Source organism: Choloepus didactylus, chromosome 27 (assembly GCF_015220235.1).
Source record: "Choloepus didactylus isolate mChoDid1 chromosome 27, mChoDid1.pri, whole genome shotgun sequence".
NCBI lineage: Eukaryota > Metazoa > Chordata > Mammalia > Pilosa > Megalonychidae > Choloepus > Choloepus didactylus.
In genome coordinates, this window is record NC_051333.1 from 22,245,625 (window position 1) to 22,272,116 (window position 26,492).

General features: G+C 43.4%; 2 protein-coding genes across 4 annotated transcripts in view; one reads left to right on the plus strand and one right to left on the minus strand.

Moving 5' to 3' along the window:
• SLC7A9 (solute carrier family 7 member 9) overlaps nucleotides 1–8,926 on the plus strand; it is a 47,949-nt gene extending 39,023 nt beyond the window's left edge. For 2 of the 3 annotated variants that reach the window (XM_037820346.1, XM_037820345.1), the window contains one exon: nucleotides 6,221–7,059. In XM_037820346.1, coding sequence (XP_037676274.1) covers nucleotides 6,221–6,493 — 273 coding nt within the window. In that variant the 3' untranslated portion in view covers nucleotides 6,494–7,059. Of the gene's footprint in view, nucleotides 1–6,220; nucleotides 7,060–8,585 lie in introns of those variants that run through there. The other variant, XM_037820348.1, reaches the window with a different exon arrangement.
• Nucleotides 8,927–10,183: 1,257 nt separating this feature from the next.
• The window catches only part of TDRD12 (tudor domain containing 12), a 95,950-nt gene continuing 79,641 nt past the window's right edge, over nucleotides 10,184–26,492 (minus strand). The window contains exons 22-31 of the mRNA XM_037819756.1: nucleotides 25,985–26,172; nucleotides 24,475–24,685; nucleotides 22,930–23,022; nucleotides 20,715–20,887; nucleotides 15,729–15,838; nucleotides 12,652–12,715; nucleotides 12,453–12,566; nucleotides 12,213–12,366; nucleotides 12,062–12,128; nucleotides 10,184–11,674 (exon numbers count right to left, since the gene is read on the minus strand). Coding sequence (XP_037675684.1) covers nucleotides 11,598–11,674; nucleotides 12,062–12,128; nucleotides 12,213–12,366; nucleotides 12,453–12,566; nucleotides 12,652–12,715; nucleotides 15,729–15,838; nucleotides 20,715–20,887; nucleotides 22,930–23,022; nucleotides 24,475–24,685; nucleotides 25,985–26,172 — 1,251 coding nt within the window. The 3' untranslated portion in view covers nucleotides 10,184–11,597. The remainder of the gene's footprint in view (nucleotides 11,675–12,061; nucleotides 12,129–12,212; nucleotides 12,367–12,452; nucleotides 12,567–12,651; nucleotides 12,716–15,728; nucleotides 15,839–20,714; nucleotides 20,888–22,929; nucleotides 23,023–24,474; nucleotides 24,686–25,984; nucleotides 26,173–26,492) is intronic.

Sequence of the window (26,492 nt, forward strand, 5' to 3'; positions counted from 1 at the left end):
TTCAAAACGTCACTCACAGCTGCACTCAGTTCCATCTCCTTGAGCCAGCACGTTCATATGGCTCCACTGATCAAGGCCCACCCTGAATGGGTGGGGTCACACCTCCATGGGAGTATCCCACCAAAGTCACCACCCACAGCTGGGTGGGGCACATTCCAAGCAAATCTAACCAGCACCAAAACGTCTGTCCCACAAGACCACAAAGATAATGGCGTTTGGGGGACAAAATGCATTCAAACCGGCAGTCGGTATCTTCAACTCACCCTCATTTTTGAAGGGCAGTTTGCCAGATAGATCATTCTTGGCTGGCAATTTTTCTCTTTCAGTATCTTGAATATATAACACTACTGTCTCCTTGCCTCCATGGTTTCTGATGAGAAACTGTCACTTAGTCTTATTGGGCACCCCTTGTATGTAATGTATCACTTTTCTTTTGCTGTTTCAGAATTCCCTTTATCTTTGACAGCTGACATTCTGAACAGTATGTGTCTTGGATAGGTCTATTTGGATTTATTCAGTTTGGCATATGTTTCACTTCTTGAACCTGGATATCAATGCCTCTTATAAGAGTTAGAAAGTTCTCGACCATTATTTTCTCAAATATTCCATCTGCCCCCTTTTTCTTTTCTTCTCCCTTTGGGACACCCATGATGTAAATGTTTTGTATGCTTTGTGTTGTCAATCAGTTCTCAGAGATCTTGTTCAAATTTTTCCATACTTTTCTCTATTCTTTTGTCTATTTGAATTCAGATGCTCTGTACTGTAGCTCACTGATCCTTTTTTCTGCCTGTTAAAATCTTCTTCTGTAGGCTTATTTTAAATTTCATCTATTGTGCCTTTCATTCCCGTATGATGTTATTTTTGTTTGAAAGTTTCAAATTCTCATCAATAGAACATCTAGACAATCAAAAGATGCAGACTGGCCAAATAGATTTTTAAAAAGTATGAGCCATCTATTTGCATCCACAAGAGACTCACCCCTTTATGCTCACCTAGTGTCTTAATATCCTTTATCCCTTTAGCCATATTGTTGAATTTTAGATTTGTTTGAACATCTTTGACTCGCTGTTCCAGATTCTGTATCTCCTCCAACTTTTTTATTTGCTCCTTTGACTGAGCCATATCTTCCTGTTTCTTAGTGTGTGGCTTATTTTTTGCTGATGCCTGGGCATTGGATTATCTTTTTGAGTTGACTAAGGTTGGATTCTCTCGCCTCAAAGCTTTTGTTTTGATTGGGTTTGTGTTAATGTTCTTTTCTGACACTTGGTTCATCAGTATTACCCAACATGGGCTAGGCCATGGACCCATGAAGGGGGTGCACACCAGTTCTACAGGACCCCAGGGAAGTCAACTAAAGATGGCTAAAAGCCTTTAATTCCACACCCAAGGGTGTACTTTACTGGCCTGCCCAGCAAAAGACCCTCTTCACCCCAAAGCCTTTGACCTTCTTGGAGGTGCACTTTCCTTGTGTGCCAGCAGGTGGTGCTCTCTGGCAACCTAGTCCTCTCAGCCCTCAGCATACAGGCTATTTTTAATTTTCAGCAACAGACAATGGCTAGCTGGGGTGGGGTGGGGTGGGGGGGTAGGGTGAGGGGTGTTGAAACCGTTGGTAGTCCCAGCAGTCCAAATTCACCAGCCACAAGCTGGCACAGTGCTAGATCATGTTGTTTTTGGTCTCTTGGCATTGGCTTTGCTTGATAGGGTTCTTTCAAGTTGTAAAAAAAAAAAAAAAAATCTAATTTTTCAGAAATACAAGTTGGTGGCGTACACTTTCTCCAACTAACCAGCAGATGGTGTCTGCGAGTCACCTATACTCCTCAAGTCAGTTCTCCCCAACTCTGTTTCTGTGGTGTGTGGGGGAATGATTTTTGTGGGGTTCAGTTGGTGAACTCAATTTGGGTTTGTTGTTGGAGCTGTCTGCCCTGAACGTGGTGCTTATGTCTAGGTGGTCAGGGAGGCAGGGCCGCTTTAATATTCAAACCTCCCAGGTGTTCCCGGAGATTCAAAGCTGTTGCAAGAGTCTAAGCCTTCATTTCAGTTTTGCCCCAGATTTTCTGTCACTGACCCACAAGTCCCCAGCATTGATGAAGTGTCCTTGGGTTTTCCAAGCAGTACCCCGTTCTCAGCCATGATCTTCCAGGACCTCTGCTGAGGGAAGGCTGTGCTACGTCACTAGTGCACATCGTCCCTCAAGGGAAGCCCCGGGCTGCCGGGCCGTGCAGGGGCGCTCTCTGCCTGATGCAAAGATTAGCCTATAATTCTTGACTGGTGTAAGTTCTGAATGAAAGGTAGGTAGTAGAGCTGGGCCCCAACCCTTTCCTCTTACAGAAGATAGATGCCTTAGGGGGAGGTTATTAGCATTTCAATGGTCTCTCTCTGCCTGTGCCACACCCCTGTCTGGGTCACAGAACTGGGAACTGAAAATGGCTGAGGCTTTCTCCACTGAGTCGAAAAAGGAACAGAGCTAGTCCGAGGTGACCCTCCGGCTCTCCAAGGTCATTCATCACCCAAAGCCTCTGTCTACTTGTTGGGGATTCGTACCTCGTAGTGAGCAGTTCAGACTCACTAATTAAAATCCCAGTTGGAGCTCAGCTGAGCTATATTCGCTTGCTGGGAGAGAGCTTCTCTCTGGCACCACGAGGCTTTGTAGCTCGGGCTGTGGGGGAGGGGGCCTCCTGATTTGGATCCACAGTTTTACTTACAGATTTTATGCTGTGATCTTGGGCAATCCTCCCAATTCAGGTTAGTGTACGATGAGTGGATAGTCACGTTTGTCCCCCTGCAGTTATTCCGGATTATTTACTGGTTATTTCTGGGTTTTTTTTTAATTGTTCCAGGGGACTACTTAGCTTTCACTCCTCTCTATGCTGCCATATTGGATCCCTCCTCTAGATCAAGTTGTACACTTCCATTTTCCTTTCAGTCTGGAGCTGCTTGCTGGCCGGAGAATGGAGAACCAGGTGCTCTCTGCCCTGAGTGGGGGATGGGCACCAGGAGCCGGGGCTGAGGGGGGTTACTCAGGATCTCCCATTGCAGCTTCTCTGTTTGTCCTGTACTTTCCTGGTTGTTGTAGAGCGCTCCCCCCATCTCCAGAGCCCCACGTTCATTGTTGCAGACAGCTTCTGTCTGATCCCTAGTTGTTTTTCTGGGGGAGAAGTGAGCCAGCTTCTCCCTAATCAGCCATCTTGGATCTTCTCCTAGTATTGTTATTTTGAAATTTATTATAGGGGTCCGTTGTAGGATAACACAAATAGTACTTATGTTAAAGTCATTAAGAAACAAGATATTCAGAAGCATTAAAAAAGAGATATAAATCTAAAGTAAAGGAAGGAAAAACGTATGGTTACACTTGAACTGGAAATATCAGTAGGAATTCATAAACTTTATTCCCTTCTTGAAAAAAAAAATTTATCTCTGCCTTTGAAAAAGAACAATAAGTACTCCAGTCACCCAGACTGTGGTCTTGAAATGCCATTTCCCGCTAAAAAGAAATAAGGCTCCCTGGAGGGATGGATGCATTGAGGTCTGGCACATTCAGTCACACTGTAAACAACACAGCTTTCAAAGTCCACTGGATTACATTAAAGGGACCCAGAAGTCAGTGCAAAGGAGCTCCTGCTGGTCAACAGTGGGACTTACTGCGCATCACAAAGAATAATGACTGCAATGGATACTCAACAAATATGTAAAAGCCCACAAGTTCAAGTCACCTCTGGAAGTCTCAAGGACCTAACTCATCATTCTAAAAGCTAAGAAATAAAAATAATCATCATTTATCCTGCTTTTCCTATATGAACTGTGTTTTAGAACAACAAAATAATTGAAGTTCTTAGTAAGTCTAGAAAAAATAATAGAATTAGAAAATTATCATTTTGCAACCCCGATGAAATAATGAACCAAGGAAATGATCATCAGTGGATAAGAAAACCATTAGGTGGAAAGTTAATGGGGAGCACCCTTTTTTCAGAAATGGAAAACCCAAACACAAAATTCATATGGAATTGCAAGGGTTCCTAAATAGCCAAAATAATCTTGAAAAAGAAAAACAAAGCTGAAGGACTCATACTTCCCAATTTCAAAACACTACCAAAATAATAATAATCAAAACCATGGGGTACAAGCACGAGGAGAGACATATAGGCCAGTGGAACAGAAATGAGAACACAGAAATGAACTCACACATCTATGGCCAACTCAAGGGTGCCAAGTCCAATAATGAGGAAAGGACAAATACTGCTGGAAAAAGTGGATATCCACATGCAAAAGAATGAAGTTGGACCCATACCTTACACCATATAAAAAAATTAACTCAAAATGGGTTAAAGATCTAAATATAAGGGCTAAAACTACAAAATTCTTAGAAGAAAACATAGGGGTGAATCTTCATGACCTTGGATTAGACCTAATGCATGATCAACAAAAGAAGAAATAGATAAATTGGACTTGACCAAAAATAAAATTGTTTGCTCATCAAAGAGCATTATCAAGAAAGTGAAAAGATAACTTATAGAGTGAGAGAAAATAGTTGCAAATCATGTATCTAATATGGCCTTAATATCCAGAAATTATTAAGAACTGCTACAAAACAAAAAGACAAATCCAATTAAAGAATGAGCAAAGGACCTGAATTGACATTTCTCCAAAGAAGATAAGCAAATGGCCAATAAGCACTTGAAAAGATGCTCAGCATCATTAGTCATTAGGGAAATGCAAATCAAAACCACAATGAGATAACACCTCACACCCACTAGGATAGCTATTATTAAAAATGAAAAATAGTAAGTGTTGGTGAGAATGAGGCGATATTGGAATCCTTGTGAATTGCTGGTGGGAATGTAAAATGATTCGACTCTAGGAAACAGTTTGGTGGTTCCTTAAAAAGTTAAACATGGAATTACCACATAACCTACAACTCCACTCTGAGATATATACCAACAAGAAATGAAAACAGAGACTCGAACAGATATTTTTACACTAATGTTCATAGCAGCATTATTCACAAGATCCAAAAATTGGAAGCAATCCAAACATCCATTGATGAATGAGTAGATAAACAAATGTGGTAAATGCATACAATGGAATCTTATTTGGCCATAAAAAGGCCATAAAAAGAATTCCAAGATTGAACCTTGAAATTTTAAGCTAAGTGAAAAAAGCCAGACACAAGAGGTCAAATATCATATAATTCCATTTCTAGAACTATTTGGAATAGGCAAATGCATAGAGAAAGTAGATTAGAGGTTACAAGGGGGTACGGGGAGGGGAGAAAGGGGAGTTATTGCTCAGTGGATACAGTTTCTGCTTGGAGAGATGAGAAAGTTTTGGTGATGGTTCATGGTAATAGTAGCAAAACATTTAAACTTAAATACACTTAAGTGTACACTTAAAAAACAGCAAATTTTATGTTACATATGCTACCACAACAAAAAAAAAAAAGTTAATGGAGAAATCCACAGTGATGGAAATGTACTGATTCTCCATCCACAAATCCACTGATCAATCTCAGTAATTCAAAATTGGGAAAAGCAGACAATATGTGCCTCGTTAGCCTCAAAGGAAGTTCACTGCTCCAACTGTAAAGTATGTGCTTCTAGGTCTAAAATTATTGGTGTATAGGAAAATATGGGGGATAGAGGAGCAGGTTAAATGTCACCACAAGACAGCAATTAGACAAAGCTAGAATTAGGACACCGTATAGCATAAATCACAAAACTTCTCCAACAAATCCATGTCAAGATAAAAACGGAGGGGAGGGAATGGAAACTATTGAAGAATCAAAAGCCTGAGAGACATAGTCAGTGAGCTATGTGGATCTTGTTTGATCTTGGTTTTAAAAAAATAAACTAAATAATCACGGGAATCTGAATATAGATTCAACTTTAGCAATCTACATTGTTAAATTTTGTTATGACTACGGCAAGATGGTTATGTTAAAAACATAAAGTCCTTATCAGTTAGAGATGTATACAGACTATTTTACAGGTGAAATGACATGATGCCTGGAATTTTCTTTATATTTCTGGAAAAAGAAGAAAAAAAGGTGGAGTGGCTAAAACAAGACTGGCAAAACTATTTAAAAATTACTGAAATTGGGGAAAGAGTGCATTGAGTTCATTATGTTCTCTCTATATTAAAATGTTTACTTTTTATGAACATTTTCCAACAGGAGAGGAAAACACATAGCAAAACCATGCATGACACCTTGTTGTTTTGCCTACAGGTGCCCATTTTCATTCCCATCTTGGTGATTCTCATATCTGTGTTTCTGGTTGTGGCCCCAATCATCACTGAACCCGCATGGGAGTATCTCTACTGCGTGCTATTCATCCTAAGTGGCCTTATATTTTACTTCCTTTTCGTCTACTACAAGTTTGGATGGGTTCAGAGGATCTCGAGTGAGTATCAGCAGGATTGTCCTGGCAGAGGTGACGCACAGGCAGGCACGGCGTCCCACAGCCTCCCCAGCCCCAGTCCCACCTTGACTATCCTGTGAGAGCACCTCACATGGCGGCAACTTCCACCTCTTCCCCACGCTCCCCACGGCCTGTCACCGCTGGGGCCCACCTGTGGCCTCTTTGTTCCATCAATTCCTCTGAGAAGCAGGAAGGGAAGCACCATCTTCTCTTGACAGAGATGCATCGAGGAGGTCCAGCAGCATCCCAGGGACACCCAAGAAGTGACAGCTGGGACCAGGGAGCTGGGACGAGGGCCTGAGCTGTCCAGTTCCAAGGCCCCAGGTCTCACCTTCCACTCAGCAGTCTGGGTTCCTCATCTACTTTAACACAAGTGTTTAAAAGTTAAACCACCTTAACCACTTTCCCTTCTCAAAAGAAAGCACTAGTGCCAAAGGATATCAAAAGGGACCACAAACTGTCCCTAATTGCTTTTCAAAAAGTCTTGAACCATATGATATTCATAATGCTTTACCCTACAGGCAGCTTCAGTGTCAGAAGCCCCACTTACAAAAGCCTGCCAGGCTCCTGAGCACCCTCACCAGGCCACACCTGATCAATGGCTCCTTTCCTCTTCTCTCTGCGCAGCGAGCTCCTTGAAGGCAGGAAGGCAGCTGTGCACAGTTTAATCCTGGGTCTAGCACAGTTTGGTCATCTAGCACCTGCGTGGCAACCAGACCTTTGGGTGTTACTGTTTTAACTTATATCCACATATCTTGGGGGACTATAACCCAACTGGAAGGCAGGGATGTTGACTCTGGGCTTTAGACTCAGCAGGGACTGAGAAAGCCTTTCTCCATCCCAGGTAAATTCCAGATGCGCTCTCCCAACCACCATTTCCTCATCATCAGGTACCACCACTTACCTGTTAGAACCAAGAGAGGGAATTTGTTTTATTTTAATGATTAATTTATTTGATTTAGTCAATTTTTTATTTTATTTTAAGTGAAACCAAAACCAAAATATGGCTGTATTATTTCCACCAAGGACTTTTTACTTTTCTGAAACAGCTTCTCCTGAATCCCACCCCCTTTTCTCCGATCCAAAGACCAAGCTGAGAAAGAGAGGCTGCAGGCACTTTCTTCTAAAAAAGAGAAAACACTTCTTAGTAAAAGAAAACAGCCATTTTTTCCCCCATATCTTGAAAGTGAACTTGGATTTGATCATACTAACAGAGAATCTAGCCAGAATGACTTGCAATCGGATGGTACAAAACGTGTCTTATTTCTCACTGCTAGAAAATTTAGCCAAGCTGTTCTCTACAAAAACCTGTAAGAAGGTGAGACTAAAGAGGGGGAAAAACCAACAACCTGCTTTTTAAGCAAAATGCAGCAGTGAATTCAGACTAAAGACTCACCCTTGGCTGGTGGCAGTGAATATATACATACAATTGAGTCATTCAGGATTTTCCTGAAGAATAAAATACTTAGCAGGTTCCTACTTCTAGAATGGGAAAGAATTTATCTCCAATGAACCAATCCCCCTAAGAAGTAGAAGGAGGAAGCACCATTTCCTACCAGATGTCTCTAACAGAGGTGACCCATCTCACCCCCCACTTCCCATTAGCACCTACATGGTATTAAAATAAGATACTAGATACTATTTATATGAGTTTATTTGAGCAGTTTTATGATTCATGGATTGGGCAGCATCCAAACCGGAAGTGGAAAGGGCTCCACTGAGGGTTGGCGAGGGGAACGCTGATATAGGGCAAATGCGGGAGCAAGCGAGCAGTGTTCTGATTGGCTGATGTTAAGTTTCCATCCTACATGGGGCGGGGTCTTACAAAGTGGGGAGCAGGTGCGCTTCGATTAGTATGGTATGCTCGTCCATTCTGATTAGCTCTCTCTACTGGACTGAAACTGGTTGATCACCAGCAGCTACCTGCAGTTCTAAGTAGGGTGCTTTCCAGTGCTTCATTTTCTCAGAAAGCTCCTGCAGGTGAATTGATTTTGTCTTCTGGAAAATCCTTTCTTGAAAAGAGGTCTCTCCAGCAAAGCCCAATGCAGGTGGTCATTTTATTTTACTCAGCAATGGAAAGGGTAATGAAAATGTTGCTGCTCACCAATAGCAGGGACAATCAAGGCAAAGATTTTCACATGTCGTCTTCTACCTGCATTTGTGTTTTTTCAGAACCCATCACCATGTACCTTCAGATGCTAATGGAAGTTGTCCCACCAGAGGAAGAGCCTGAGTAACAAGCTCAATCTCTTGTAGTCAAGTCAAAGCTGGGATGAATTTATTTTTGTAAGCAGTATTTGTGGTTATAACTTCCTGATGTGTTTCTTAAGGAAAAAATGTTCTAATATGTTTATACCTTTATTTTTAGGTATCTTTAATTCTCTGGGTGGGCGTTCTGGACAGGAGAAGTGACAGGTGTTTGCTAAGGTTAGCAGACGCAGACTGGGACGGTAACCTAACACCGTCTAGGGAAGGGCGGAACAGAAACTCACACCATTATGGTGGCAACTAATAAGGGGTATATCACAGTGCCTTAAATAAAAGGTGTTTCTTAATCTGAGTGATAAAGTATATTTTTATATACAAAATTGGTGATGCTTTGCTTTGGTTGAAATGGATTTTTAAAATATTAAAGTACAACTATTTTGCTACCAACCTCCACCTCCCTCCAAAAGTCCTGAAACCCTGTATTTAACCCAGTGATGTACGTGGCTGGTTTATCATAGGCTGAGGGAAGAGGCCCCCATGCAAAGCTCACCATCCAGAACCATTTGCAACCTGTGTGAGCGTGAGGGTCCCCTCGGCCGGGGGTCAGCACCACGGACACCAACCCCCCACAACAGCCTTCGCTGGCGATTGGGTCAAATAACAAAGGGTGGTGAATAAAGTTCTATTTTGTATTTGTCACTCAGGGAAAATGTTTTTGAAAATGTCAAAAGCTGGAAAAAAAAAATAATTAGGAAAACTGTAAACAAAATAGTCTACAAGATAATGTTGAACAAAACCAGCAGAATGCAAAGTAGTTTCACGCTATGATTGCAACAGAGTAGAATATGTACGCATCTGCAGAAAAAAAGTTAAAACATTGCTGTGAATACACTGAAATTTTATTGGGCATACCACAACACATTCAAGCTACAACTAAGTATGTAATCAATTCCAGAAGCAGAGAAAAAGTATTTTTACCCTGCATTTCAGAAATTTACCCAAAACATGAAATCAGTACATATATCATAGCAGGAAAAAAAAAAAACAGCTACTAATTGTTTGCATTTAACTAGGCAGCATCCTATGTCTTACGAAAAACGTTTGTCAGAACTTCAAATATTAGTAAATCTAAATGTCTGAAAAAAGCAATTGTGATTTAAACATATAACCTGCCCCCCAGGATTTTCATTTAGCTGTTTATGAAATACACAAGAGAATCAGCATTGTTTTCTTTGAGAGCAGGACCACCCACCGTCTGTACATGGGGAACATATACTCCCGCAGCTCTATTATTTGCTGTTTTACAAAACAGACTGAAGACAACTGAGGCCAAAGGCAGGTAGCTAACACTCACAGGCAGGCCTAGTACCAAATCCAAACATCTCCACCAACAGGAACAAAAGCTACATCTGCAGAAACTGACACCTGACAAGGATACATTAGAAGAGCTCTACAGACCAAAACCTTTGCCAGCAAAGACACCAGAACTTTCTACTTACTGAAGCGCCTGCCCAGTTTAGCCAAGAAAAAGGAAAGCCACCACCTCATGTCATGCGCCAACATCTAGGGATTACAGAAGCAAGGACATGCTCCTGGAGGCTGTCCAGGCTGGACACCACATCCTCTCCCTGGGGGACAGTGATCTGAGCGGCCGTCACCCAGCCACGGTGTGGAAAAACGCCCTGGCCCAGGAGCCCTCCGCGGGCACTCCCCGAGGGAGGCGAGGCCATGCGGTGAGCTGAATGTCTTATTTTTACAGATGAGGAAACTGAGACCCAGAGTGTGAGCCAAACCCGCTCACTGACAGCTTGATGCCAGAGCTGACCTCTAGTTCAAGCAGTGGCTTATACCTGGGGCACATTTAAACGCGGGTGTCTGCGCTTTCTGATGTAAACTTCCAGAATAAAAATCTTGGGGCAAGTACTCAACAGCCATGTTCTATAAATGTTCTTTTCCACTTTTAGGCTACTAAGCTGCCGAACTCATACTGAAGAAGTCATTTAAATCACAAAGAAGGGTTTTAAATTTCCTAACAGCTCACCTTCTAAGTTTTTTAATTAACAGAGAAACCCAGGCCTGAAAGTCAGCCTCGGGGCACGCCTCCATTTCAGCGGTAATGACTATCCATGGTTGTCCTCACTGAGCACGGGGTCATGGATACTTTGAGGGCACATCACATCCGGGCATTCTGAGGCTTACCTTCAGGCACCCCAACAGGTCCTTTTAAATTTTCACCGAAGAGAAACTTTCTCCTGTTTGCCCTGACTCTGTAGGTCCAGGGGGTCACTTAGCAGCAGCTATAATTCAAGAAGGCTCTGGGTCCTGCTGGTATTGCTGATGAGGCAACCCCATTTTCACCCTTGGACTCTCTCTTCCTAAGAAGTAAACTAACTCCTGTTAGCTCTAACAGCTTAAGAAGGCTGAAAATGCCTAATCCCAACCAACCCGGGGTTAAAAGGGTCTGTTAAGCAGTGCCAAGTATGAATTTAGAAGAGGAAAGCCTCCATTTACATTAGACCAAGTTTTCAGAAATGTACCAAGTGTAGGTCTAAATGAAAAAAAACTAATGGACTGACTCCAGACAGTACAATTCATTACCCAGATGTCACAGTTTGCTCTTGTCACTCAGACCTGAGCGTGTCGGGATGAGTTTCCTGTGAGGCCACGGGTAGGACAGACAGTGAAAGCTGAGCTCGTGATGGCCGAGCACCACTGGTGTCCCTGCATCCAGACGGCACCTCCACACTCTGGGACAGTCTTCTTATCAGCAGCCCACTTTCAAATTGACTAGGAATTTCTCACCGTTACCATGTCTAGTGCCAACGGAAGATGACAACGGTACCCTATCCTGGAAGTGAACAAGGCTTCGTTATGACTTCTTGTTGTCTTAACTGTCAGTCATGCAGCAATGTCCATTTGTGTTCCAAGTCGTCCGGCCACTCTTGGGGATAACTCACAATCTCAATCACTGTCACTTTAGTCTTCCTCTGAAGATCTGTCACTGTTTTCAACCACCTTTGCCAATTTGCAGAATCGGTTTTTAGGATGGACGACTAAAAAAGTTAGACAGTGTAAGTATACATTAACTATAGAATAATTAGCAAATCTTTTCACACCTTCCCCCATTAAAAAAAAAAAAAAAGACCCCTGGGATCTAGCTCTATCTATTTTGCCGTTTATTTTGTATCTTCATTATTTTAGGCAAGAAATGAGCAGGTGAAATTTGTCTGTTTATACATAATTGTTCTCTAAGAGTGTTAAAAGAAGTTGTATTTATAACCAAGCACCAAGATCAACCACAAGAAGAAAACTAATTCTAAGGGCTTCACATTAACGATCCAATTCCATCAAGACTGTATTCTTAAAATTCGCTGCGTGAGTGATTACGTCCACCCCCGGCACCCACAGTCCCTCGGGGGAGCGGGCACGTGGCATCTTACCCTTGGAGAAGGGGCTGTCCTCTTCCTGTTCTTCCCAGTGATCAAAATCAAAAGCCACATTAGGATTCTGTTCAATATAACATTTTACATTAAGTGAGACAATAAAACATACCACGGGTGTTAAGACCAGCCACAGTTCATTCCAACTCACCTTCTGCTTGAGTAAGCTACACCAGGATTCCCTTCTCTCTTTTACAAGAGTGATCATAGGTTCCTCATTTTTAATTACGCATTTGCAGTCATCTTTTATTATGTTGGCCTGCAGCTCCATATCAGCCAAGTAAAATTTGTCTCCCACCCAGGCACTAGGTTTATAAAAAGAAATGAAGTCAGTCTTCAAAAATGTTAGAATTTTTTTCTATTTAACTTAATAAAATATGCATAAACCTACCTGAAAATGACTCTGTCTCTAAAATATTTACAGTTGTAATCTTTTACATTTCTTATTCTTATCTTTAAGATGATCACATCGTCTTTTTGGAACCATTTTATTTGTGGGTGGAAGCTAGAAGAAAAGAAAAAGACTTACATACTCATCAATATTTAGTCACTGATCAAGGAAAACAGACTCAACCCATGGATGCACATACCTTTTCAGATACGGCTGTGTCATTTTGTTAACGGAAGTGTCTCCAGTATTTTCAGAGAAAGCTTCTGTACAAAAGCAAAGTCAAGTTTTCTGATAGGTTATCATTTCTATTTAACTCTATAATGTATGAACATATACTTTTGTGTACTTTGTGCAACTTTCAGCTGAGAAACTAGTCATGTAAGAATATGTTGAATGAAACTTTTCCCAAAACAATGCACTTTTACACTTCTCAAACTAAAACATCTGAAGTTTCCATCCAAGGCCTTGAACAAGAATGTTCACAGAAGGTGTAACATTAGCAGCCAAAAACTGGAAACCACACCCAAATGTCTATCAATAGGAAAATATACAAATAAATCATAATATATTCATATTTTAGAATACGATTTAGCAATAAAAAAGGAACTACCACTTCCTCAACATGATAAAGGACATATATGAAAACCTTCAGCTAACATCATAAGCAATGTTGAAAGACTGAATGCATCGCCTCTAAGATCAAGGGCAAGACAAGGATGCTCACTTTAACCCCAGCTATTCACCATCGTACTGGAAGTTCTAGCCAGAGCAATTAGGCAAGAAAAAGAAATAAAAGGCATCCACACTGGAAAGGAAGAAGTAAACCTATCCCTATTTGCAGATGACATGATTCTATACAGAGAAAACCCCAAAGAACCCACAAGAAAACTACTAGATCTAATAAATGAACTCAGCAAAGTGGTGGGGTACAAGAGCAATACATGAAAATCAGTGGTGGTTCTATACACCAACAAGGAATGAGCCAAAAGGAACTAAATCCATTTACAATAGCAACTAGAAGAATCAAATATCAAGGAATAAATTTAACCAAGGATATAAAGGACTTGTACACAAAAAACTGCAAATCATTGTTGAAAGAAATGAAAAACAACCTAAGTAAGTGGAAAGATACTCTGTGCTCATGAACTGGAAGACAATATTGTCAAGACACCAGTATGACCTAAAGTGATTTACAGATTCGACAAAATCCCAGTCAAACTTCCAAAAGCCTTCTTTGTAGAAATGGAAAAGCTAATTCTCAAATTCATATGTAAGGGTAAGGGGACCTGAATAGCCAAAAACATCTTGAAAAAGAAGAACAAAGTTGGAGGACTCACACTTTTCGATTTCAAACGTTACGACAAAGTGACAGTAATTAAAACAACATGGTATTGGTACAAGGAAAGACACAGAGACCAAAAGGATAGAATTTAGAGTTCAGAAATAAACCCACACACCTTATGGCCAGTTGATTTGTGACAAGGGTGCCAAGTCCTTGGTGCTGGGAGTACTGGATGGCCATTGCGAAAGAATGAGAGTGGACCCCCACCTCACACCATACACACAAAAATTAACTCAAAGTGGATCAAAGACCTAAATATAAGAGATAAAACTATAAAACTCTTAGAAGAAAACACCTTCATGTCCTTGTATTAGGAAATGGATTCTTAGTCTTGACAATAAAAGCACGAACAACAGAAGCAAAAAGATAAATTGGACTTGATCAAAATTAAAAACTTTGTTCAGCAAAGGACATTATCAAGAAAGTGAAAAAATAACCTACAGAATGGGAGAGACTATTTGAAAACCATGTATCTGATAAGGGTTTCATATCCAGAGTATATACAGAACTTCTACAACAGAACAGAAAGACAACCCAAATAAAAAACAGCAAAGGCCTTGAATGGACATGTCTCCAAAGAAGAGATACAAATGGCCAATAAGCACATAAAAAGTTGCTCAACATCATTTGTCACTAGGGAAATATAAATCAAAACCACAATGAGATAACACCTCACACTCACCAAGACGACTATTATTAACCGAATGGAAAACAAGTGCTGGTGAGGATGAAGAAAAAATACAAACTCTTATACATTGCTGGTGTGAAAGTAAAATAGTGTGCAGCCACTCTGGAAAACAGTTTGGCGGTCCGCCAAAATGTTAGACATAGAACTACCATACGACCTGGCGATTCGACTTCTAGGTAAATACCCAAGAGAACTGGAAGCAGGGACTTGATATTTGCACAGCAGTGTTCAAAGCAGCACTATTCACAAGAGCCAAAAGGTAGAAGCAATCCAAGTGTCCACCAACTGATGAATGGATAAACAAAATGTGGTACATACACAATGGAGTATTCAGTTATAAAAAGGAATGAAGTTCAGAAACATGCTACAACATGGATGAACCCTGAAGACATCGTACTGAGTGAAATAAGCCAGACGCAAAAGACAAATATTGAATGATGCCACTTACATGAAATAACTAGATATGCAAATGCACAGCAACAGAAAGGAGAGTACGGGTTACCAGGGGCAGGGAGAGAGGGGGACATGGGACTGAAGGCATAATAGGTGCAGGGCCTGTGTCTGGGGTGATGGGAAAGTTGTGGTAACGGGTGATGGATGGTAGCTCAACACTGTGAACGTGATAAACGCCACTCAACTGTATGCTTGGGAGTGGTGGGGATGGGAAACTCCATGCTCTATACATGTTACCAAAATTAAAAAAAGAAAAGAAAAAAAAACTACCACGATTTGCAATAACACAGACGAATTTCACAGACATAATGTTGAATGAAGGAAGCCAGGTACAAGAATATTTATATGGTTCCAATTTAGCAAAACAAATTGTGATAGAAGTCAGAAAGTGGTTACTGAGGAGCGGTACAGACAGAAAAGGCACAGGAGAGAGAGTTCTAGGTTCTAGAGACATTTAGTAGCTTAATCTGGGTGTGGTTAATGAACATATAATTTGTAAAAAAAAAACCAAACAAACAAAAAAAAAAACTTGCTGAGCTGTATACTTAAAATCTGTGCACTTTACTGGATGACTAATATCTCAAACAACAAAAAGGAGAAAAGTTACAAAAATAAAATAAAATAAAATAAAACCCTGGAAGCTGAATTGTCATAAGTAAGAACACAGGTAAGCAATATCAGTTAATGTGACCTTCCCTGTAATGCATCTAGAAGTGCAAAGTACAAACATGAGAAAATTTTTCAAAATACCAATAATTTGAGGTTAACCGTCTTTTAAATAATGCGTACTGACCAATCTTTTGGTTTTCCAAGTTCGTCTCGGAGTCGGCGCCTCTTTCCGGAGCCCTGTCCTCTTGCCATGGGCTCTGCAGATGCTCAGCGTCTTCTGCTGCAGGAGGTTTCCTGGGTGGAAGAGGTGGGGTCAACCAAAACCCCAGGACTGGAGGAGACACTCAGGCTTGTGTGGCTCCCTAACGGACCTTCTCCGTAAAAGAAGACAGGTCAGAAATGCCCGTGCAGACAGACCCACGGAGAGGCCGTGACTCCCTGACAGACGCCCAGGGCAGGGCCAGCTGGCTCTGCCTACTGCCCGCCCCTTGCAACAAGCACAGAGTCAAAGACCGATAAATATTCTCAAATACACACTTGAACTCGTTTGCCGAAGCAACTTTTCCCTTCAAATTCATTTAGCTTTTAGACTAAGATGCACTGCCCCCCACTTCAAACAGAATAAAAGGGCAGGGAGTAAAAAGCCAGTCTCCTTCCCTCCCCTGCCCAAGGCCCTCAATTCGCCTTCCCAGAGACCAATCACCCTATTACCAGTTTGAGTCTCCTAGAAACATTCTTTGCATAAAAAAAAAAAATAGTGCCTTCCATTATCTATCTTTCTAAGATACACACACACACACTCATATGTTCAAAAGCATGGGAACCCACTAAAGTTACTGTTCTACCTCTTGTTTTATGTAATAACTAGTTATAGATTACTCCACATCAATACAGAGAGGGCTGCCTCACTGTTTTTAATTGTGTCATTCTGTTGTTGTTGTTGTTTGAGTAGATAACCACATTTAAAAAGAATGAAAAGGTCTATACCATGAAAAATCTCACTCTCTCCCTGGTCCCAATCCACCTAGTTCCTTGCCTCAGAGATGACAATGCAATTTGATTTTTGGCACCCTTCTAGAGATAATTCAAGCCTAAAGAAGCAAACATACACAAACACATATATACATACATGTGTGCACACACGTAGCTCTTGAGGTGAGGTGAGGTGGCATGTGTGTGTGTGTGTGCACGTGTGTGTGCGCCTCTCCAGCAGATCAGCACGTAGGAGGCCTGTGGCCTGGCCCTCCCCAGAGGACAGGGGCAGTGTCCCAGCCCGGCCACACTGCGCAGGGACCCCCTCAGGCCTCGCCCCCAGCCTCCGGGCAGCCCAGGTTCAGGCCTGCGCTGGCTCCTTGCTCACCAGGTTCTGCTCCTTCCTCCTCAAACGGACCTGGTGTTGACTTGACTCAAATCACAACAAACCCAGGGCCCTCCCCAACTGCTTGCCTGAATTCTAGGCTTGTAGTTCCAATAATCTAGGACTTAATGCGTCCAAAACCAAACCAATATTTTCTCCTCCCCAAACCAGCTGCTCCCCGTGCCAACATCCTCCCAGGCACGAGGGCTCAGGATTACAGAATCATAGTCCCTGATAACTGTCACTTGCTGTCCGGTGGCTTCTAGCTCTTTTAAGACCCCAGAATCCATCCTCTTTTCCCACCTGCTCTAAGAATCCAGATTATTACCACAGCTTCCCAATTCACCTCACGGTGCTCAATCTTTCTCATCCCCGTTTATTTATGTGCTGCTTATTCACTTTTATTTTAGATTTTCCAGCGTCCACTGGCCAACAACCTAAGCACAAATGCTGCAATGTGACTGCCAAGGTCTTCTCCGCCTGGCTGCCAGCCCAGCCTCAGAAACCTCCTTTCCACCAAACTCCATCTACTGTTTTTCTAATTTGTTCCAAAGTCTCATCTCAACTTCTTAAAGGGTTGCTTCCCCACAGCCTTAAATACTCTCCCCAGCTCCCTCTACACCTACTAAAATCTCCCCCAGTTTCCAAGAGCTGTGTGACATGCAGTCTCCTCCTCTGGGGGCTCCCTCTGGAGAATCTCCACTGGGCTCTGCCCCCTCACATCCCTTCCCACCTGACTCTCTCTCTGTGTTCACAAATGGGGGTGTGACACTCCTCACGTGGAGACACACGGTGCACAGGGGACCTCGCAGGGTCCCTGGCACAGAGCTGGGGTTCAAGAAAAGCTGTTGGGTTCCCCTTGAGTGACCAATCCTTGCCTTGAGTAAACCCCCCAAACTGTAATGACAGCTTCATTTTTAAAAGAATATCTTAATAAATAAGTGCAGAGGAATTTTTGTTTCCTGAAAACGTGTAGAAACTGACATGTATCCTAGTCTCAGGGATTTTACCAAGATACAAAACTTGAAAACATTTCAAACCGTAAACTATTTTAATCTTTTCCATGTTTTTAAAAATTCTGTAATTTAGGGGTCTTTCAGGGTCTCCAGCGATCACATTCTTATATCCAAGGGTCAGTGTTTGGGCCTCACGTGATCCGGCCTCGTGGCAGCGCTGGGCACAGCCTGTCACGCCCCACTCCGTGGCCCACTCTCCTCGCTCACTGCCCAGGACCCTCCCTCGCCTGTCCTGCGTGCCGGCTGCTCCCTGCGGGCCCCTCTGCTGGGGCCCCACGCTCCCCAGCTCTAGAGGTCACCGGCCTGGCACCGTCCTCGGGCCCGGACATTCACTGCCCTTGGGCTCTTGTCTGGTATCCCTGCTTTAAATACCACGTGTCTGCCGACAAGGCTCCACGAAACCACATTTTCACTACAATTCCAGCATGCTCAGAAGTCCCTCAGCTCTGTCTTCAAATTATATTCACAAGCCCACCCCTCCTCACCTCCACTACCTCCTGAGCACAAGACACTGTGTGTCTGGCCTAGGTTTCCACCACAGCCTCTGTCCCCTCCTTCCCTTCACTCTCTTCTCGGCCCAGCAGCCAAGGGCGGTCTCTGATCAAGTCATTCCTCTGCCCAAAACCTCCCCACAGCGCCTTCCTCTTCCAAGTGAGCCAGGCCTTATGATGCCTTAGGGCCGGACAGATCGGACCCCAGGCTCCCGACACCTTTGCCACAGTGACTTCCTTTAGGTTCCTGGAACTCCCCAACCACGCCCTTCCTTGCTGGCAGGAATCTACTTGCAGAGGCCCACACGGTCACACCCACCCTCTTCTGTGTCTGTGCTCACCTGCCACCCAGCAAAGCCCTCTCAGCTCCCACCCACACCCCCGGCTGGCCCACTGCCCTTCCTGCTCTAAGGTGCTGCACCTCCCATATTCTAACTGACCCATCATGTAATTTGTACCAGTTAATCCATCATCTATCTCTCTCCACTACAGTATAAGCCCCCTTATAATGCAACAAAAAGACAAACCACCCAATTAAAAATAGGCCAAGGATTTGAACAATTCTCCAAAGAAGATATTCAAATGGCCAGAAAGCACATGAAAAGACGCTTAACATCATTAGGCATTAGAGATACGCAAATTAAACAACTTCACACCCACTAGGATGGCTGCTGTTTAAAAAACTGAAAATAGCAAATGTTGGCGAGGATGTGGAAAAACAGGAACCCTTGTATGTTGTTGGTGGGAATGTAAAATCATGCAGCCACTGTGCAAATCAGTTTGGCAGTTCCTCAGAAAACTAAACATAGAATTACTGCATGACCTGGCAATTCCACTCCTAAGTATATCCCCAAAAGAGCTGGAAACGGGGATCCGGATAGACATTTGCACACCAATGTACAGCATTATTCACAACCGCTGAAAGGTGGAAGCAACCCAAGTGTCCAGCAGCAGATGGAAGGATAAACAAAATATGGTCTTTCCATACAACAGAATACTATTCAGCCATAAAGAGGAGTGAAGTGCTGGTACAGGCTAAAACCTGGATGGGCCTTGTCGACATTACACTGAATGAAATAAGCCAGACACAAAAGGACAAATATTGTATGATTTCTCTTACACGAAATACTTAGATTAAGCAAATTCACAGAGACAGCAGAGAATAGTGGTTACGGGGGTGGGGAGAGCGGAAAAGGGGAGTTACTGCTAAACGAGAAGGAGTTTGGGTTTAAAATAATTAAAATAGTTTGGAAATAGTAGTGAAACTTATATAGTATTGTCAGTGTACTTTAAAAAATGCCCATTAAAATGATTTTTATGTTATGTGTATTTATTTTACCACAATTAAGAATAAAGCAATTTTTAAAAAACAATGTAAGGCCCTTGCAGGGATGGCTTTTCATCTGTTTGTTCACCACTGTACCTCCAGTAGATGCTCCATAAATAGTTCATGAATGAAAGAATGAATTTTAAAACTTCAACTTTACTTAATGGTTTAACTTCAATTCAAAGTATTTGTCTGTTAATCAGGTCAACTGAAAAACTTAAATATTTCAGCATCTTGCTATCATCTTCCTTAAATTAAACAAGCAGTTTAAAGAATTACTGTTAATTTTGCTGGTTGTGATCATGGTACTGTCATCGTGTTCTGTTGGGCCACATCCTCCTCAACACACTGTATATTCATACAGCGGGAAATTATGCGGTGATAAGGATTTGTGATCTACAGCTGCACGCACAACATGGGTGAATTTCACACACAACGCTGAGCTGAGGAAAAAGAAGTCAGGCATAAAAGAGACGTGCTGTGTGATCCCAGTCATGCAAGGCAGAAAAGCAGGCAGGACCCTCTGCTTTTCCACATCAGGACATCAGGCTTTTCCACTGGGGAGCAGTGATTATCGGAAGGGAGCCCAAGGAGGCCCCTGGGGGGTGCTATTTCTTGATCTAGGGCTGGGTACACGGGTGTGTTAAAAAAACCCATCAACCTCTGCACTTATGACGTGTGCACTTTCTGTATGTGTACCATTTGTCAATAAAAAGTTCTCTAAAATCCTTTTCTGTAAGACATACAAGTGAGAAAATACATTTAGGATTCACTTCATAACACTCCACCAAAAACAAAAGTGTGGGTTGGGTATGGATGAAGCGAGATTCCCCAAATCTTGATAATTATTGAAGCTGAGTGACAGGGACGTGGGGACTCTCAAACTATTTTCTCTACTTTCATAAAGAATGTCCACAACACTTGTGAGTTATATTTCCACACAACAGCTCTTCCAAAAGGGAGGCAAAAATCTACTTACAGGGTTTGGTTTAGGCTTTCTTCAAAAGTTGGCATTTTAGCTCCTTGGCATAACTTTGTCAATTGTTCTATATGCTCTGAGTTATCAATGCCCATTCCCATCGACAAAATTTCAGCACGAACATTATAATCAATGACAGACGTTTTCAAATTTGAAAGTTTTGTAATGTGCACCTTGAAACAAAGAAACAATACAATGACATTTGCAAGAATCACACTTTGAATTTTAAATGACTCACAAACACTCTCACATGGCCTCTTGATCTCTCCCTGGAATGTTCCACGCAGTTTGGCACGTGCCATGACGGGGCAAGGGCTCCCCCCTGGCAGCACCCAAGTTGTTTCATAACTGAGGTCACATCAGAATCTTCCAGAGCCCAGTCACACACACAGAAATATGCTCAGGTCTGGGGGGTAGTCAACAATGAATCCAGGAATAAAATGCCTAGATGAGACCAATCTGTAATGCTGTCAGCAGACACAAGACTCTTAGAGCAGCCGGCAACTTTGCCCAGACTTCCTCAGGTAGAAGGTCTCGATTAAGTGCAAACGTGCTGCTGAACCTCTTGCTGCTTCCTCACGCTTCTCTTAACAGGTGGGACCCTGCTGCTCAGGGTCCTGGGGTGCTGACCCCGGCGAGGCGGGGGGCACGACTGACCCGATCAGGTGCCCAGAAAGCTCCCAGCCCAAGGCCGGAAGGCACGTATTCTGGATGGTTTCGTCCACTTGTCTTTTCTGCAACCCAGACATTCTCATCTCCTTAATTTACACAAAATATTAAAGCACAGACGTCCAGTAACAGTCTATGTTCATGTGACATACATTAATACAATTTAATTTCTACCAAATTAAGTAGAACCTGAAATCCACAGCAGTCTGTCTATTGATAAGAGGTGCGGGTGCAGGACTGGGGGCTCCTTCCACGTGGTGGGGTGCAGGATGAGGAGGGGGGCAGGCTGGCCCTGGCTGGGGCTCCTTCCCAAGTGAACACGAGCTAGGAGGGTGCAGGTGGAGAAGGTGGGCAGGGCTGGGGGTGCCTGCCTGCTCTCCAACTTGCCACTGGGACACTTCACACACTGTGGAGCTGCCACTGGGACACTTCACACACTGTGGAGCTGCGGGAGAATATCTGCCAGGCGGGGTTCTTTTTTTTTTTTTTTTTTTTGCTTCACTCTCTTAGCAATAGCTGAAAAAAATTCCAGGTTAATAAAGTTTCCATTTTTCCTTCTATAAAGGGGACTTCTGCCTACTACAACATCAGCTGAGACTACTCAAGTCACTTCATTTTACCTGCACATTTTCTCCCCTTACTCATAAGTCTTCCAGGCAAACTCCCTTTTTCAAGGCTTTTCCAACCCTATAAAAATTAACTTTCAGCCAAACAATTTTTAAGAGTTGAAGTCCTTTAAGTCTTTTAAGTAATCACAACAATTAAGATTTAAGCCTAACAAAGCAAAACTTTGAACTGAAAATTAGAGTTCTTGGGGTACAAGCAGAGGGGACGGTCGCAGTGCTACAGGGGAAGCTGTGAGGCCGAGGATGGAACCATCCAGCACCCCTGCTCCACGGCAGCACCCCGGGGAGGAGGCTTGGCCGGTTTTGCTCACCGATGGAACCAGGTGCCGGGCACCTGACCCGTGGCAGGTGCTCAGTAAACATTTGCTAAATGAACAAGGTGGAAACATGGACATAAGAGAACCTATCTTTGAATGCCTTCCATGTGACTGAGCATGGCCCAGGCTGTCAGATCGTCACAACCGAGAAAGATGGGCACCCTGCACCGCCACGGCAGCTGTCCCGGCCCAGGGCTGCCAGGACAGCACAACAATGGATGCGAAGGCCCACTTCCCAGTTAGTGAAACAGAACACACTAGGAAACACCAGCCAGTGCCACCTGCAGTAAGGACAGTTTCATGATCAGCTCCAGTTGTACAGGTGTGTGCATATTACATATACAAATATACTATATGCTGGATTATAAAGTAAAATATTTCCTTAAAAAACAAAAACTAAACCCAAAACCAAATTCATGACCCAAATAACATGAAAAAAAACCACAAAAAAACCAAAGAATGTCTTTCTCTGTGAAGTAAAGCTCCAGATATGTGCATCAGGTAAGGTATTCAAACTAGTTTTTTTCTCTGTTTACAACAATTTGGATAATTTTAGGGGCCCATTCAAACCCAGATGGCATTTTAAGAAAACTGCATACCTACCATTGGATCAATCCAAACTGTATTTCCCAAAGCCAGTATCACTTTTGCATCATGCAATTTTCCAATAATTTTATGATGAATGTACCTAGTAACCTGAAAACAAAAAAACACAGATGTTATTTGCCTGAGGCATTGACAAAACACCTTACTCTGTATATACCACAGAGTTTTGCAAAAAACCTTCTCCAAGCATTTCATTTTGTGAGATGGGCTGCAGAGACCATCACTCTCCTTCGGGGACGAGGCTGAAAGCAGTTGGGTGAGGACGGATTCAGAGATGCGGGCAAAGCAGCCCAAGGCCTTGGGCAGTGAGCTCTGGGGGCAGGGGGAGGTCAGTCTCTCTGGGCTCCTCATACTGTGCATTTCCCACCAGGCACGCTGTTTACTTCTCTGAAAGCTCTGAGAGTTTTCTGGCTGCCGCAGGGGACAGGTCCCAGAGACTGTGCTTGGCACAGGCTGCAGCCAGGGCCCTGGAATGGAGGTGCCCTGGTCTTTGTGTTCTCTCTCCTGAGCACACGCTGTTCTCTCATAAGGGTCACGGCGCCCCAGGCCCGTCTGAGCCACCCTCCATGCACATCTGAGCGCCAAGAGAGCACAACAGGAGGGGCTGGCCCATCTCCATTAAGCTGCTGCCATCCTCTTTGAACTTGATAAACGGATGTGAAGGAGCACACACAGGAGACCTTTCCCCATTTCTACAGAAGCTGCCCTTCAATAGATAGGTGCGGATGAGCCCCTCTGTAGGCCAGGCCATGGCATCTCGCAAGCTGCAGACCCTCAGGGACTATGCAATGCATGGAGGAAAAGACTGCTGCTGAATGGAGGCTGGCTCTGCGAAACTCCCAACAGGAAAGTTGTGCATTCGTCCTGTATTATTGTGGGAACCTTCCCCTGTTTATTTCTGGATCATGTTTAATCTTGCTTAGAATTCAAACTGTTTTGCTTTGCCAATTGTGATAGTCTATTTCACATTCTATTAATCCAATTATACAAACTGGAACCTTTCTTTGAAGACACGGGCTGCCGGGTGATGGACGGGCCACCCAGGGGCCCTCTGCTGGGCTCCAGGCCTCGGCCTGCTCCATCGTCGCTGCCTTCAGTGCCCCATCCATTCCACTTGGTGACATCCCAGTTCCCCGCAGGGCCCAGCAGAAATGTCCTTTCCAATGGAAGCTTCTCTGCCTCTAACTCCCCTTCCATGTCTGCCCTCCCGACCCAGCAGAGCTACTCAGCCTCCCCACAGAGTGCCCCTCACCCGGGCTCCCTTGTAGTGGGCTATCTGCTTCTGTAGGCGCTCACACGAGCCACACTTCACACCAATTCGAAGTCTTTGGGGTTCGTAGTAATGACGGCAGCTGTGTTGAGGGCACCCAGCACCTCTGAGGGCTCCAAGCTGGGCTGGGTGGGCAGCGGCTGTTAGTGTGCCCCCCATCAGCAGGGATGGAAACTGACTGCAGCTTTAACTGCCCAGGAGCATAAAGCAACGGTCGGTGCAGAAACACCTTGCCCAAGCCCAACAAAACATAAAAAGGCAAAATAACTCACCTTCGGATTCCACTCAATCTCGTTGTCGGCAGGTTTCACCCTACAAACAATGATCTCCACAGCTTGCGGGGGGAGGGTGTGGAAACTTTCTGGGAGATGCAGCAGTTGGTTTTTCAGGACAAGGGCAGTCCGGCCTTCGTCTACGAACTTGACGAGGGCATTGTCCAGGGCCCACGAATCTTCTTTCTGGCTCATCTCCAACACCTGAACCCTGGATACAGCAGCATCCGATTACCACAGAGACTACAGGAGGGAAACAATCTTCACCTCAACTTACCCATTAAAAGAAAAAAACCTCCTAAACTGCAGGGTTTTACTCTCCACTGGAAGTAAAATAACCAAGGCCTTCAAAACTGCACTTCGTCGCGGATTATTTAAGTGTACCTAAATATAAACAACATGTAATACTTTTGAAAAGAGGAGATCTTTCCCAGAGGCTCTAAGAAAAATCAACAGAGCAAATTAGATTTTCAAGGTCTTCTCAACAGAAGCACTTGAAGCACTTGCTGAGCGGAGCCTGATGAGGACATTCGAGGGGGGCAGCTGCGAACAGGCAGGTGAGCCACACCGCCCGTGTGTGAGCAATGACTACGATATGTATTGGACAACTCATGCCACTGCTCCTGGGCTCAGTCTGCTTAACTGTAAAATGGAGACAATGCCATTTTACAGGTATGAGAATTAGATTAAGTTTAGCTTTCACGCAGGGTGGGGGCAGCTCAGGGAAATGGCAGAGGGTCAAGAAGCCAAGCTATAATCAGTGGCCGGTCCTCCTGTTTATCCACCCACTGTCCTTGCAAGGTGCGGGGTGGGAGAGTAGAGGTTCCTTAAACAGCTTCGTAAGTTGTTACCAAACTAGCTTAGACTGGCTCTGCAGTTAAAGAACAAAGGAAAGTGGGGTGGAGACTTGTTTCAAATGTTTCAAGTTTGCACAGATTTTTTTTCAAATGTTTCTAATTTAAGAGGGCTGCATGTTTCAAATTTGTGCAGGCTAGTTAGGTTTGTCAAATAGAATGTAATCTCTGAAGTATCCAGCCAGGGGAGAAACAGGGAAGGGACTTGCAGTTAGGCGTAGGGAATAAATATGCTGAGTCTATTGTTCTGTTCACCAACCTCCCACATTTTGGTTGGGCGCCCATTCTTGCAACATTGTGAATAAATTCTTTTCTTCTCCACAATCGGGAGAGCGTTTATTCCTTTTTAGGAATAGTGCTTGTTTCTCACACAGGAGTAATGCAAAAATAAAACGGAGATGATGCTGGAAGGTACGTGGCACACTCCGATCGCTCCCCAGCACCCACAGCCACACTGCCCCGTGCTCTGTGCTCAGAACTGGGGGCCCGAGCCTCCCGGCAGAGCTGCACGGGCAGCGGGGATGCTGTACCCTCACCACCTCCAGGGAGGCAGCCGGCTCAGCGCTGCACATGCCAACTGGCCAGAGGAGAAACACAGGGATTCACCACCACTTTACAGTTACAGCTTCCGGAGACAAAATCAGCGGACATTTTACCTGTGAAAAAGTGTGTTTTCTGCTAATCCATATAATCCAAATTCTTCCACCTTTTCAACAGTTGTTTTATTATTGGAATCCTTAAAATACTCGTTCATTTCAGCATTAAGAGTTGCATAAAGATCCACTCGTTTATCGATTATACGACCAAAGTAATTTGTTGCATTCAGAATATAAAAAGGTATTATCTGAAACACATAAATATATCCAGAAAGCAATCTTAATCTAAACCAAAGCCCCCCATACTCTCTAGATCTGCAGAAACCAGCCCCTGACCTAAGAGTCCTACAGGGTATACCCAACAGGGATTAAAAAGCAGAACAGAACAAAAGCCTGATGATACTCACATAAATTATGGTTCCACTTTAAATCTAACGGCACTTTTTTTTTCCTTCCAAATTTCATTATTTTAAAAGTTCATTATTGGGTATAAGTGTTATTTTTTGACTGCACTTTTATAAAAATCCTCTTACATGATATCCCTGTCTCTCGAGCCTTTTCTGACCCC